General features: G+C 53.5%; 1 protein-coding gene across 3 annotated transcripts; it reads right to left on the bottom strand.

Moving 5' to 3' along the window:
* Positions 1-1,586: 1,586 nt before the first annotated feature.
* Positions 1,587-12,177, bottom strand: FGF8 (fibroblast growth factor 8). 3 transcript variants are annotated; one of them, XM_085065007.1, is made up of 6 exons: positions 11,755-12,177; positions 10,965-11,105; positions 10,844-10,880; positions 8,610-8,757; positions 4,327-4,433; positions 1,587-3,378 (listed from the first exon to the last, which is right to left on the bottom strand). In XM_085065007.1, the coding sequence occupies exons 2-6, from the start codon at positions 10,994-10,996 to the stop codon at positions 3,091-3,093; spliced, it is 612 nt and encodes a 203-aa protein (XP_084921133.1). In that variant the 5' UTR covers positions 10,997-11,105; positions 11,755-12,177; the 3' UTR covers positions 1,587-3,090. The 3 variants fall into 3 exon arrangements, with proteins under 3 accessions (XP_084921133.1, XP_084921131.1, XP_084921132.1); XM_085065005.1 differs by having other exon boundaries at positions 8,610-8,790; positions 11,755-12,173; XM_085065006.1 differs by lacking the exon at positions 11,755-12,177 and adding an exon at positions 11,366-11,619 and having other exon boundaries at positions 8,610-8,790.
* Positions 12,178-14,902: the final 2,725 nt, after the last annotated feature.

Genomic DNA, 14,902 nt, shown 5'->3' on the forward strand with positions numbered 1-14,902 from the left:
GAACTAAGTGGTATCCGTGCAGAGACAGGGTATGAGGAACCATTAATTAATCCACTTACTTATTAACTAACTAGAAGTGGGCTCTTTAATCTTCCAAGCAATGGTGAAACAGCCTTTGCTGGCTGGAAGCTGAAGTTGGACAAATTCAAGCAATAAACAAAGTCTCAAGCTGTAGTACTCCAAGGCAGCATGGCCACCCAACAGCCCCTTAATGAAAAGTGACTGACTAACCATGGACCAAATGAGCTGGGAATCCCTTCCCAGGAGCCTTTCACTGTGGCAGAGCAGACAGCAGGATTTGGGGGATAGTGTGGCACAGAGCTGTGCAGGGACAAAGGGGTGTCCATACCCACCTCAACCCCCTGGGTGCTGGCTGTGCGCTGCGTCCCAGGATAGCAGGGATGGGGGAACAGCCTTACTGGAGGTTGAGCACCCACACCATGCCCTTCCCAGCCATCGCTGGGGCACCTCTAACAAAACAGGAGACATGGAATCAGTCCTGCCCCTCTGTTACCCTTACCCGAGCAGGCACCTGGCACCAATTCACTCATGTTCACAAAGCCATTAGGAAAAGCATTTAAACAAATTAAAGGAAGAAAAGCACCCATTAAGGACTATCAAACACCATCTCTGCCTGGGAAAAGGCCAGGAGCAATTCACTTTTAATCCTGTAGTCTGCAAACCACAACAAAGTCTCGCCTCAGCAGTCATCTTCAGGCTTCTGCAGTCCTTGGGTCCCTCCTGGGACAGTCAGACAAAAGCCATCCATGCTGTCCTGGGCTCAAGCAACATCCCTGATCTCCCTGATGCAGCAGGGATGCTCAGGTGCAGAGCATGGCCAACTGCTCAGCCCCTTGGTTTCCTTCCTTGAAATTAGTGACAAATACCAGCAGCTCAGCCCAGGCTGCTGTGTCAGCCAGGGGAAGGCTCATCCTCACACCCACAGAGGAGCTCAGCCTGAGCACTAAGTGATGCCACAGACACCTCATGAGCATGGCAACACCATTAGGGCTGGCACCAGTGACGGTGAGACTCACCTTGCAAGACTGCTACATTTATGCAGTTTAACGTATTTCACGGTTTTATTCTGGCATGCTTCCGTACCTTAGACCACTCCATATCAGAATCTCTGATCAGCTTCTGTAAGCCAGACCCACTACTGCAGCAGGGTTGAGTATTCTCTGAAGGAGGGGACCCAACAGCCCATTTTGCACAGACACCAAGCTCTTCCAGGTAAGAGAGGAGCAAACACCAGCTTTCTCTGGGAAAGGTTCATCCCGTGCTTGAGAGCAGGGTTCAAGGCTCCACTGCACTATGTCCCCTTTCAGCCTGCAGTGGGCCTTGCTCCCACATGTCAAGGAGGTGGCATCTGCACATTAAACCTGGAATTTGCTGCAAGGAAAACCATGATTTCCATGAGACTCATGTGGGTCCAAGTCTCCCACTTTCCCCAGCTTCTCCCTTGGGAAGGAAATTGCACCAACCAGCTGCCTCAGCCCTATCCTGCACCTCACTGCCATCCTCTTTCACCCCTCTCCACCATGTCTCTCCAGCCCCAACCCCTCCCTGGAAAGCATCAGGCTCAGTTAGACTAATACAAACTTTTAATGCACATATTAAATAAATATTTCAGTCATTTCATATTCAATTTGTACACAACCAAAACAAAACAAAAATCCTCAAGGAAACAGGAAAAAAACCCAAACAATCAAAAAAGATTGGATGAAAATCACCCCTGGTTCTGGCTGCTATCCAGTGTCTTTGTTTGCCCTCCCCCTGAAGAATAATTGGTTTAACCCTTTGGAGATAGTCACAGTCCCAGGGCAGCATGTGCAGAACAGGGCTGGCTGAGGATGTTCACTCAAGAGATTTAATGTTTCCTTTGGGGTTGGTTTTTTTTTTTTTTTTTCTAAATAGAAAATTTGGCTTCTGTCAACACAGAAATTTTGAAAGAAACCCCCTCCTTTCCTAGGGGGACAAGGACGGCAGTATTTCTTATCAAAGAGGAAACCTGGAAGAGATGGTTGACAACAGAAGCACCAACTATTAGACAAGATACTGAATATTACGACAAAACAGCCTGAAGTGGCTCCACAATAATTTGTAAACTTTGTTTAATTTCATGGATGAAAACTTGCACCTGATAAAAAAATATAGACAGAAAAAAAAATATCCATTTTTGCCGAGAAGTTCACATTTTCCACATGGGGAAAAAAATAATACCAGTTTTACCAGCCTGCCCCATGGCAGCTGTACCTTAGTACTTTAAAACAAACCAAATGCCAAAGATGCTACCATGGGTAAGAGGTACCAAGTCAGTTCAGGACTTTCTCTGGGGAATCCATCACCCCTGTCCCCTCCTGAGAAAAAAAGTAAGTTGAGAGTTGTGAAGCCAGCAGCGTTCTCAGAAGGATGCAAGTGACTTCCAGCAACCCTTGCTCAGCCAAAGAAGTAGGCACATCCAAGGAAAGAAAGCATCCAGGGGTCCTCACCCCGGGTGTCACAGTCAGCCCCCACAGGCAGTGCCCCCACAATCACCCAGGCTGCAGAAACCACCCAGGAGACCTCCAACCACCTCTAAAATAAAGCCCCTCCCCTTAGCTGTTTTCCAGCCTCTCCATCTTCTCCGGCAAGCATAGCATTAGCTCAGTTCATTTAAGTAGCACATTGCTTCCAGATTTGTATTTCCATGGTTTTTTGCTTGTTTGTTTTAAACATGATTTTTTAACTCCTTTCCCCCTAGAGCTACAAAAAAAAATTACAAAATAAAGCGCAACCCCAAACAGACTAGAACATTTCTAAGTGAAGAGCTCTTCTCCCTTCACCAGTCTTTGAATGTTTCATTATTTTTAAAGCTGGAGTACAAAAATAGAGCCTCTCTCTTTTTTTTCACTTTTTTTCTTTTTTGTAAAAACCAAACTACCCCCCAAAAGTATCAACAACTAAAGCAGGTATTTTTTTTTATCCTCCCCCCCTCCCTTTTTTTTCTGTTTTAATACCCATATGGGAAAGTCTCTACATATAGTCCAACCAAGCTCAGAGGAGCATCCTCCAGGAGAGATGCAGGCAGAGGGGGCAGGAGCAGGCACATCAAGGTCCCGCTCTGGAGCTGGAGTTTCTAGTCCTTTTACTTCTCCGGTTGAAGGGGTAGTTGAGGAACTCAAAGCGTCTGTGGGGCTCGGTGGTCTGGTGGCCCTTGGGGAGCCTCTTCATGAAGTGCACCTCGCGCTGGTGCTGCCGGGTCTTGGAGCCCTTGCGCGGGCGGCCCTTGCGGGTGAAGGCCATGTACCAGCCCTCGTACTTGGCGTTCTGCAGCGCCGTGTAGTTGTTCTCCAGCACGATCTCCGTGAACACGCAGTCCTTGCCTTTGCCGTTGCTCTGAGAAGGGGACAGAAGCAGAGAGTTAAGCTACAGGCACTTGCTCAGAGGGCTGCTTCTCACTGCCCTGCATGGGACTGACTGATGTGGCGGCAGGGTTGTAGTGCTTGTGGGCAGCCAAAGGCTCGCTTCTCCCACAGGTCTGAATTGCCCAAAAATCTGCTTTTCCTTAATAAGCTGCAGGGAGCAGGCCTTGTGGCACAAACACTGCTCATTGCAGCTTCTGCACCAGTGCAGCTGGTCCCAGCCTTCACTTCCACCACACCCATCAGGGAACTTTTGCCTCCATCTGTGCCTGGACATAACTAAAAGCAAACTCTCCATCTCAATTCACCCAACCATCTTGTCCCACTGGGGTCTTTAATATAGGAGGGGCATCAAGGAGCATTGAGCAGCAGAAGAGACATGAAGTCAGTGGTGACAGTGTCCACTGAGCTCCCCCCATTATGGGCTGTAGCAGGACTAGGGAGGGACCCACATCAGGCAGCCCCCAGAAAGCAGCTGCCACGGAAAATCCTTGCAGATAATCACTGTTCTGGAGAGATTTTGCACATCCAGCCCCCCCCATCCCGGGAAGGGGCATCAAGGCACAGAAGCAGCATGACAAACCAGCGGGTGGTGGGGTCTGGCCTTGGGGCCAGCCCCATGGAGCATCTTAACATTCCTGGCACTTGTACCATGTAATCGTGGAGAATAGAGCAGCAATCCGCCTATTTGTTCGGAGAGATAGAAGGAATGTGCCCCACAGGGCACCCGCCCACCTCCCTTGCTCCCCCTCAGGCTGCAGGATGGCTTGTCCCCCTGCCCCCAAAAGGCAGTGCTGGCTGAGCCCCCATGTCGCCTCCCCACCACACAGGTAGCTCTGTATCAGGTCAGAGCTCCTCTCCTGGCAGTCCCTGCTCCACGTCCCCAGCAGTTCCCTGCCTTGCCCAAGTCCTTGCACCCTACCTTGCCAATCAGCTTCCCCTTCTTGTTCATGCAGATGTAGAAACCTGTGGCTGCCCCCTTGATACGCACGCGGCTCCCAAAGGTGTCTGTCTCCACGATGAGCTTGGCTGGGGAGAGAAGCAGGGAGGAGAGAGGGAGGGATGTCAGAGGGGCTGCAGGATAGGGCTGGCACAGGTATGGAGATCCCAGCAATGCACCCAGCAAGACACAGCCTTGTCCCCCACCTTAACTTGCCCCTATGTCCCTGCATGACCTCGGACATGTCCTTTTGCCACCTTGAGCTCTGCTGGGTGGGGAGCAGCTCTGCTTTACCCAGCTCCACGGGGCTCAGTGGTTCAGGTGCCACAGAGGTGTCCCAGATGGAGGCAGGGCAGCAAGCAGGGCACACGCTGGTTGGCAGGGAACAAGGCAGCTGCCCTGCAAACCGAGGCAGGTCTGGGTGTGCCTGTGGGCAAGAAACAGGCAGGCACCTTCTGGAAGAGCACAGAGTGCTGCCAGCTGTCCCCAGCCCAGGGGACACCACTCCACATCCCTCTGCCAGGCCAGGGCTGCAGGAGGAGCAGTGACTTTGCAGCTGGCAGGGGAGGCGTGAAGGGTACAGCCACCCTTTTAATGCCTTTCACCTTTGCACGAGTCGAGAGGGCGTATTGATTTGGTCTCAGTTTTTTAATGGAGGCATCGATCGACTTCCGAAGGAGCTATGCAAATCGCCGGGTCGATGGGCCGCCTATAAATAGACCTGTCACCTTCCCTCCCTGCCTTCACCCTGGGAACCCAAGCCCCAAAGCCCATCCGTCCCCAGGGAAGGGGGAGGATGGGGACAGGACATCCTTCTTCCCAGTCCTGCACCTGCTGTCCCCAGGGCAGGCCTCGATGGGGATGGTGACTACCTGTTCACACCTCTAAAGGTCTGTGCTATGCCAAGCCTCAAAGAATTCCCCACGGCACTGAAAAACTAGCTGTGACTGTCCCATCATCTCTTGCCCAGCATCAGCCTATAGTACCATAAGTGCTATCCAACAAGGCAATCAGAGTACAGGTCAAAAATATTCCAAGCCTACACCCTTATGATGGGTTTAAGTCCCTTGGTGCCTTATTTATCCTCTCTGATCTCTGTAAAAGGGCTGCTCAGTTCCTCAGGACTGTGGTTCACTGCAGCTTGCACATCTCTACCCCAGGATGCTCAGCCTCCAGCAAGCCCCAGTGAGGGCAGCAATGTGGCTCTGGAGTGGGAGGCTATGCAGGAGGATGCTTTGAATGGCAGAAGGAAGCTGTGAGTACACACACAAGATAAAGTGAGCCTAAATCACACTCTGGGCTAGGTGCAGATAGCGTCCCTATCTCTGCAATGATCCTGCATCCGTCTCATGATGGATGCTGCTGAGGTCAATGGCACCAAGGGTGGGGATGGCAAGCAGGCAGTGCTGGCAGCAACTGAACTGACTAATGGAAAGATTGTCCCCAGATTTGCTGGGGCTGGCTGATTTGGTGCTGTCAGGCCAGCCAAGTTTGATGTGCATGCAGGCACCCCCTCCCTGCACCCCCTCCTGTCAACACCACCCTGCAGCATCTCTCATCCCCAAGCTACTGTGCACTCACATCCCCCTACTCCGGCACAGGTTGAACTCGGAGACAAGAATTTTGGAAAGAGCCAACTCCAGGGTGTGCTGACACCAATGCTCAGAGCTTGACAAGCACCTAGCATCCCCAAAACCACCCATGGGAGCAATGGCACTCTGCAAACAAAGCACTGAGACAGTGACCCCCTATTTATCTATATTGGGGAAAGGGGGGGAATTGATCTTGGAGGCAGTAAAAGGTTTGAGGAGAATTGATTTTTCTCTCTGAGAGATAGAAAGAGCTGGGAGGGAGGGAGGGATGAAGAGGGAGAGAGGGAGGGAGCAGGGAGGCCTTGGCCCCAGCAAGCACAAAACCCTTCTTTAAAGATGCACATTGCTTCTCTTTTGGACCCTTTTTTCTTTTTCCCCAAAGGGCAGTTGTGATTTACAGCCACCAGACGGGTTTGCTGCCCTGCACGAGCCCAGCCCGTGTGTCACTCCAGCCCCCTCATCCACAGAGGATGAAGACAACCTGGCCCCAGGGATTTGCACCCCTAGACTCTTGCAGGCAACTCGTGAACCCTGCAAACTCCAGCCCCAACCAACACAAAACCCTGGGCACAGACAAAAACCAGCAAATGGGCAGAGAGCTGTGCTGGTGTCCCCAGCCGCTCATGGGGTCGAGTCCAGGCTGCAGCTGGCAGTAGTTTCTTGGTGGCAGACACGGCCTGGGAGGGACAAGCTGGGCTGCACCGGCCACCCGCCTTCCCTTAGAATTAAAAAAAGTCAATCAAATATTGACAATTAAGACAAATAACTGAAAACGCCGGACTCGATGTTAAGTCGGCTGTAAAAATGTCAGCGTGGGGAAAAGAGTCATCTGCAAAAATAAATCAACCCCGTTTACACGCCCACCCCCAAAAATGAGACCAAAAAAAAAAAAAAAAAGCAGAAGGAAGGGCTTGGGGAGGGAGATCTCTGCTGCAAAAGTGGATTTCTAAATAACATTTGGGGGGAGGTTTTTTTTGTGCTCCATCTTTTGGGGAGTGGGGGGAGGCTTAACGTTTTCAACTCTATTCTTTCATTTAAGTGACAGATTTATCCCAGTAAAATTATGTTTCATGCTCAAACTTTGAAGGGAAAGTGGCTACGTAAATGCTGAAAAAATGCAGCGAGACACACTTGATCCCCCAACTGGACTGCGAAGAGGAGAAAGTATTCAGGAAATGTTAAAAAAGGTGAAAGTAAGAAGCGTTTTAATAGTTCTTCCAGACATGGGGGCCTCCCTAGAGATTCATACAGAACAATCCTGAACCTCTATTTTAACATTTACAGACTTGCAACTCTTTTAAAACTTTACATCTGAAAAACTGCTTGTTCTCTTTCTGGTTTAGATCAGTCTTCATTTTCCTCCTTAGCTCTTCAAATGCTTAACCTTTTTTTATTACATTTTAATAGAGTTTTTCAAGCCACCACCAGTCCCCTCCTTCTGGCCTTATTTAAACCTGGTTGTTATTTAAATATGCACTAACTGTTTTTTCAAAATCCAGGCGTTAGAGGTCTAAAACAAGATGGGATAATTTTTTTTTGCTTGGGAAATTAGCTACTGCCCTTTCAAGCTAGAACTGCTTCGGGATGGGAATAATTCATTTACAACATTAAATCTGGATGTATGGAATATCACATGGAACCTGCACTCTGCTTGCACTGATAATGTCCAGCGTGAAATTTTCAGCCAAATCAAAATGAAGAAAAAGCCCTCAAAAACCAGAAAGGTAAAGGAAAAAAATTGTTTCTACTAATCTACCCGAGCAAGAAAGGGAAATTGCAGCTAATACCAAACAAAAACAGTTGTGATCCCTACATACAACAGAAGGAGCACAGGCACTTCCCTGCCCTGGGCGCAGGATCAGGCCTCCCACAGCCACTCCTGCGGCCGTGCCGGGGCTCGCTGGCCCCACTGACCCCTGCGCCGCATTTGACCGTCCCAAAGTGTCAGTAGCTCACACCACCAAAGTATCTGGGCTTGGAGAATCCCCAGCAGAGGGACCGGTCCCCCTGCCCTGGAGAGGGTGGAGGTTTTGGGGAGGGGGTGCCGGGGCGATGCAGAGGGGCTGTGGCAGAGCACAGCCTCTCATGCTTGCAGAGTCCCTGCTTTGTCTCTGGAGACGCTGCAGCATCTTCGCCTGCGGCTGACTGCCTCGCTGATGCCCTGCTCAGGATTTGTTTTGAGAAGGAAGGGATGGGACTATATCAGGAAAATGCCACTTTAGACAGTCCTAGTTCAAGGAAGGCTTCCAGAGCAGCCATTCCCCCTTTCTCCTCCCTGCCTCTTCTATTTCAAATTTACTTTCCATTTCTGTTTCAAAAGAAAGTCTCAGGGATTCCCATCCCTACAAAAAGCAGGGGTGAAATGACTGATGACGCTCAGGATGCCACAGCCCAGAGCCCTCTGAGTCAGGTGCAAACCAAGAATTAAAAGGAAAGAAGCATAGCCTATCCTTCAAGAACTGGTCCCCTCCCTTGGCACAGGGAACCTGCCCTCACCTTGAATCACACAGCTGCTGATTACTGACCCTTATGTTCTCCTTTTACAAGCCCCCACAAGCCGAACGATTTTAACGATTTCTGGCTAACAAACAGGACGGAAATCATCAATCGCCGCGCTGGGCTGCGAACACCTCCCCAGCTCCCCCCTCGCCTGCCCACATCGTGTGTCCTTACCGTGCACATCCCCATCCTCTGCCATCGCATTGATTTTCTTGTTGTCCAAGATCTGCACATGTTTCCCGCTGGTCCGGCTGTACAGCTGGTAGGTACGGACAAGCCGCCGGCTGAGCTGATCTGTCACCAGGCTCTGCTCCCTCACATGCTGTGTAAAATTAGGTGGGGACTGAACAGTTACCTTTAGGAAATTAAAAAATATACAACACACCATTATAATCTCTACTCCTCAGCGGGGCAAATGGGCTGAGCCGAGATTGCCAGCCTCCAGCTGGGCTTTACAGGGAGGCAGGAGCCAGGACCGCGGCAGTGCCTCCTGTGCCATCAAAATCTCTCCCAGAGAAGGAGCATTAAGCTCCAGGACACAGTGACCAGAGCCCTGTACAGAGCTGTGTCCACTCCAGACACTCTCTAAGCAGAGGTGCAGGTGGCTCAGGAGTACAGGGCTTGGTGACCCCAGAGGCCCCTCCAGGACTCAGTGGGTCCTGACTGGCACTGGTGTACCTTGAGATGGGCATCAAGGCTGGGAGCTGGAGGGGATCGAGGTGGGACATGTGGGATGGCACTAAGTTGCCATCTCAAGGGGCTGATGCTTTCGTCCCACACCTCTCTCACCTCTGCAGGAGCATACTGCTGCTCCAGCTGCCCCGGGCACATACCCCCTCAGTTTCGGCAGCTGTCTTTCTTCTGGGTCTCAGGTTCTTTATTTGCTCCCAAACACCCCAGTTATTAAGCTCTTCAAGCACAAAGTCCACAGAGACGGTAGAGCAATGGGGTATAAGAATTACAAGAAAACCATACCCCAGCCCAGGTATTTAGTGGTATAATAACCCAAGGCTACCAACATGCTACCCATGCAAACGCAGCCCTCATCCCCAGTCAGCTGTTCGGTGCCGGCACAGGGTCAGCCCCGGCGCACCAAACCCGTCAGCCCCAGAGCCGCAGCTGAGCCCATCCTCTCCAAACCCGACACCGCTGCTCCTGGGCTTTAAATGATTTTCATGAGCGGCCAAACCTGCTCCCCCCCTCAGCCCCGGCTTGCGAGCTGGCACAGAAGTCTTTTTCCCCCCTTGTCTCAAATCCCTCTTTTAAGTCTGGAAAGTTTCGCTGCTCCCTGACATTTATAAAGATGTATTCTGAGCAAATGTTAGGAGATCACTCCTTTCAACATCAGAAGGCTGGGACTACCCCCCACCACCCCCACGTCAAATGGGAAGATTTCCTCCTGTCTTAAACAACAACAGAAAACCACAATAAAAGCAAAAGCCGCTGCTCTCCCAAAGCCAGCTTTATAGAGATATCTCCCCTTGACAATGTCATCTCTCTCCCTCTGCTTCTGCCTGTGCATGTGTGTTTCCTATAGATGGGTTTTGGATAATGCAGCAGGATTCTCTCCCCAGCTCTGATGAGGGTACCATGTGGAGGAGAGGTCATTAGCCATGCTGCTATTTGGTCTCCATCTCATACTCCAAAATATTACAGCTATGTTTTTATACAACTGCACACTCCCAGTGCTCCATTCCCTTCACTTTTCAGCTGGAAACTCCATTTTTTCCCCCCAAGCTTCCAGGAAAATAATAATAATAAAAAAGTAGCTTAAAGGGCATTTTAAACAAAGCTTCTGCACCTGTGATCTCAGGGGGAAGGGGGAGGCTTCACCCCGGTTTGGAGGCGCACCGCTCCCAGCGACGCGTGCCTGCTGGTATGCGGGTGTTGCACAAGCTCTGCCCGGGATGTTTAATCTATTCTTGTCACTTCTGTCTCTGCCGATACAAACCAGCGATGCTAAAGTCTGACGCTTTTAAGCTGAATCAAAACTTGCGCTTTTTGCTAAGGCTTTCGTAGGTTCCTTTTCCTCCTTTTAATTCTGCTTTACTTTTTTGGAGGAAGCAACATAGGAAGGAAAAAAAACGGAGGAGAGGAATGGGGGTATCCACAGTGTATTTAGAGGTCGGGGGAACGGGAATTAAAGCTGCTTAAAGATAACCCTGCGCATTTCCTTGAAATCCCGGTACTCCCTGCCTCTCAGCCCGAGTTCCCCGCACCTTATTTTGCGTCCCGGGAAAGGTGGGCTCCCCCTCGGCTCCGGCTTTTTACAACGAGGCAACTTTTGTCTCCTGGGTTTTAAGCTGCCCATCTTCCCTGTCTCCGTCCCTGCCGAGCCGCTCGGCGGCGGCGGGGCACCCCCCATCCCCGCGGGGCGAACAAAGCCGGGCAGCCCAGCGGGCACTTACCTGGGCTTGCAGGCAGAGGACGAACAAGTGCATTAACCTGGGAGGGGGGAAAGCGGGAGAGAGGTGTGAGCCGGGGGGGCTGCGGGAGCGGGGCGGGAGGGCTGGGGCTGCCGGTACTCACACGTAGCTGAAGAGCGAAGAGCAGGGGTCCATCGCGGCGCAGACGCGGGGCCGGGGGCCCGGGGCCCGGCGGCGGCGGAGAGCGCCCGGGGGGCGCGGCGCTGCCTCAGCTCCTCGGTTCCTCTCGCCCTGCCGGCACGTCCTCGCCCCAAAGAAAGGAGGGCACAAGCGGCTATAGAGGGGAAAGGCCCCGGCGGCCCGACCGCCCGCCCAACCCCGGGGTGCTCGGCCGGCGGCCCCTGCCGCGGGGAGCCCCCCGCCCCGCTCCGCGGCCCCGCTGCCACCCCGGGAGGCGAAGCCGACCCGCAGCCCCGACGGCGGGGGCGGGCGCTGCCGGGGGGCGGCAGCCGCCGCGGGGGAAGCCCAGCCGGACCCCCGCTCCCCTCCCAGCCCCGGCGGTACCTGCCGAAGCGGAGCGACCGGCGGGCCAGGTGTCGCCGGGGCTCGGGGCTGCCGCTAAGGGCCGGGCTCCGCGGCCAGTCGCCGGCGGGACTCCCTCCCCACCCCGTGCCTCAGTTTCCCCATCCGTAAAACGGGGTTTAAGGGCTCGGAGGGTGGGTCGAGGACGCGGTTCCCCCCGCTGGGGGCTCGCCGCTCCACGGGCGCGTTGTGGATTGGGAGCGGGCGGGCGAGCCCTCCCGGGACGTGCCAGACATTAAAAGGATTACCGGAGGAGGGGGATGGAGGGGGCCGGAGTTTCGAGAAGGAGTGAGGACTGAGCAAATACCGCAGCCGGGGTGGGGAGCGGGACACCCCCGCTTTCTTCGCGAGCATCCCTGCCGGGCGCTTACCTTGCGGGGCGGGCTGGAGCCCTCAGGGCCGGCGGTGCGGGGCCATGGGGCCGGGCGGCGGCGGCGGGACGGGGCTCAGCCCCACAGCCCGGGCAGGGCCGCCGAGGGCTGCATTGTTCCGGCGAGCCCCGGCCCTCCCGGCCCCGCCACCTGTTGCGCACCGGGGCGGGGGCTGCGGCGGGGCTGCGGCGGGCGGCCCCCGGGGCCGGTACCTGGCCGGGGCCGGGGCCGGCGCCGCCTGCTCTGCGCTGAGTGACAGCTGCTAATTTGCCGGCCGTGCCCCGCTGCCGGTCCCCGCGCTCCCCGCGCCCTCCTTTATCTTATCAGAGCCCATAATTACAATTGCTATTTTGCTTCCTCGAATCAGCAATCAGCGCTATCTGCCGCCGCTGGAGAGGCAGCTCCTGTCAGCCGCCCCTGAGTGACAGCGCGGCGGCTGCCCCTCCGCGCAGCACACACACACACTCACACACACGCGTGCATGGCCCTCCCGCACACACACACGGTCCCGCACACCCTGTGCAGCCTTCCTGCATGCACACACATGCACGCAACCCTCACACACACGCACAGACTCCGCACAGTCCCTTTCACGCACACGCAGCCGGCACATGTGTGCAGCCTTTCCCATGAGGTCCCCTCTTTCTCACTTGCACCCCTCACACTCTGTGCAACCGCCAGCACAGCTACTCATGCTCTGCTTTGCTTACCCCTACCCGCAAAATACACCCCTCTGCCTCACACACAGACACTGCCAGCTGCAGCCACGGGACAGTTCTCTCTCTCATGTGCACACTGACACCCAACTTGTGCGCTTCCCCCTTGCTCAGGCACCCAGCAACCCTAGACACAAGTGCACCAACACCTCTCCCCACCACACACTCACGATGTCACCCCAAAACTCTGCCTACTGTCACCTTTAGGGATGGACCTCCAAGGGTTCTCACCTGATCTTTCCCAGCATCCTCACTGCTGAGTGGTGCTGCAGGCAGGCAGGGGAGTCTGGGCACTGCTTCATCACTGGGATGACCCCACAGGGCTGAAGGAGAAAACAGCCCCTGCATCAGTATTAACAGACCCAGTACAGTACAGCATGAACAACTGCCATGTGCTGGTCAAAATTACCCCAAAAATCAGCCCCTTGTTCATTTCATAGCCTTTTTTTTTTTTTTTTTTTTTTTTTTGTGCAAAAGGTTTTAATGATGTTTCTGAGGGGGTTTCCTGCATTTAAGTGGAAACATTTAGAAGCACCACAGGAACAGGCAGGACAGGCACTGAAAAGTGCTCAGCAGAAGCAGGAGCTGGGAGGACAGGACACATTCACACACTCAGCTCATAAGTACAGTGCATGGTAAGGAGAAGAGCCCTCCAGGCTGAGCTGTGTGAACAGCTGATGTACCACAGCACAGGTGAGGCAGTTCCTCATATCCACATCTCTTCACTGCCAAGAAAAACCAGAGCAGGAAGCACAAAACACTCCTGATGCTCTAAATTCAAATGATCCTCACGTTTCATATACAAAAAAATTCAAGGAAATTTAGGCACTGTCTATTTTCCAGATGCTGCTCTCCTTCGCCAATGGCCAGCTACACTTTACCCCTAGTGGGTACAGGATCAGGCCACAAGCTATCCTGCACACCACAGTCTACTCAAAAGCACCGTGTCCAGAACAGTCCAGGCTGCCTTAAACTGGGAGATTTATGGTGTCCTGCACAGGGTCAGAGACAGCCACGAGCTGGCAGTCCCGTGTGCCCCCTGCCCTCAGCAAACAGGCTCAAGTGCCAGTCATGGCTGTAAAATCCAGCCGGTGTGGGATCACCCAGGGGTGGCCACACTTCGCCTGACAGCGGATGACAGACGACTCTCCTGTCAGCCATGCTCAGGCCTACAGCCAAAGCCTCACAGGCCATCCTACCCCACCTTTGGGGAGGGAAGAGACACAAGCAGGTTGGTGACAGCAGCCAGGGACAGGCAGCATCTTGGCTGCTGGGCTCATCCCACCTCTGCTGCTGCTGCCTTTGATCACGGCCACATTCTGCTCCTTGCAGGGAAGTCAGGTGCCTGCACAGAGGAATTTGCCTTCTTCCCTTGGTGCTTCCCAGCCCACCTGTGTTTGCATCAAGAGTGACACCTCCACCCCCTTTTGTTTTTAAGTAAAAAAATCTTTTTGGATAGGCTCTCTCCTGTGCCAGGCAGCACAAGGGAAATCTGCCTGCTTGTCATCTCCTTCACAGGCCATCTGAGATAAGCCCCCTGGTCCACGGGTTGAGGGTCCCCTCCGTCGCCAGGCACTGAGGCTAAATGGCTTGTCTGGATCTCCTGGGGAGAAGAGAAACTCCAGCCCTGTGCTCTGAGACCAGCTGGGCCTCAGGTCAAACTGCTATGGAGGTGGTGGAAGAAAGCCTCTTGTAGCAGAAAGACTTGGGGACCTGCTGTGCCCCAGAGCTCCAGGAAGCCATTGGGCTGTGATTCCTGGAGCAGGCTACCAGTGTGGTCCCATCAGATCTTGTCCTGCTGCCCCAGTGCTTCATTGGCCTGGTCTGCACAACTGAGACCGTGCTTGAACTGGTCAGGTACAGAAGTGATTTTCTTCACAGAAGAGCTCATGTGTTTTATGTTTGTCAGGGATGTTAAATGCTGCAGATGAAGCAGTAACAGCAGAGATGTGAGGTGCAACCCTCCCATCCCCTTTCCCACAAAGCTGAGGGTACCAAGGTGCAGCCATTGGGCGACAACACCAAGGAGCAGGAGCTGAGAAAATAATCAGGACACGGAGATGTCTGTCCCAGCCTGGCTGGGGTCCAGGCTAGCTCTCACACTTTCCCCACCTCCCTCACTCCATACAGAACCTCCTGGAAGCTGGGAAGTATGGAGGCAGCTCCTGGAGCAGCCTAGACTGTAGTAAGACAGGAAGCAGACCAGGAGAGGATTTGAGAAGGAAGGGACAGCAGGTGAGGGAGTGTGAGACTCTGGGAGAGGTCTGTGCCACTGTACATCAGACTGGAGAAAGAGCAGCAGGTGCTGAGGAAAGCTCTTCCAGCTCCTCTTGTGATGTTCAGCACCACACCCCCATCCAGAGCCACCCCAGCACCATCCCTTCTCTCTCCTTTCACTCTTCACTCTTAGCACATCTGTAGGACACAGGTTC

The sequence above is a fragment of the Lichenostomus cassidix genome, chromosome 6, assembly GCF_008360975.1.
Source record: "Lichenostomus cassidix isolate B80296 chromosome 6, HeHo_3.0, whole genome shotgun sequence".
NCBI classification, from domain to species: Eukaryota; Metazoa; Chordata; class Aves; order Passeriformes; family Meliphagidae; genus Lichenostomus; species Lichenostomus cassidix.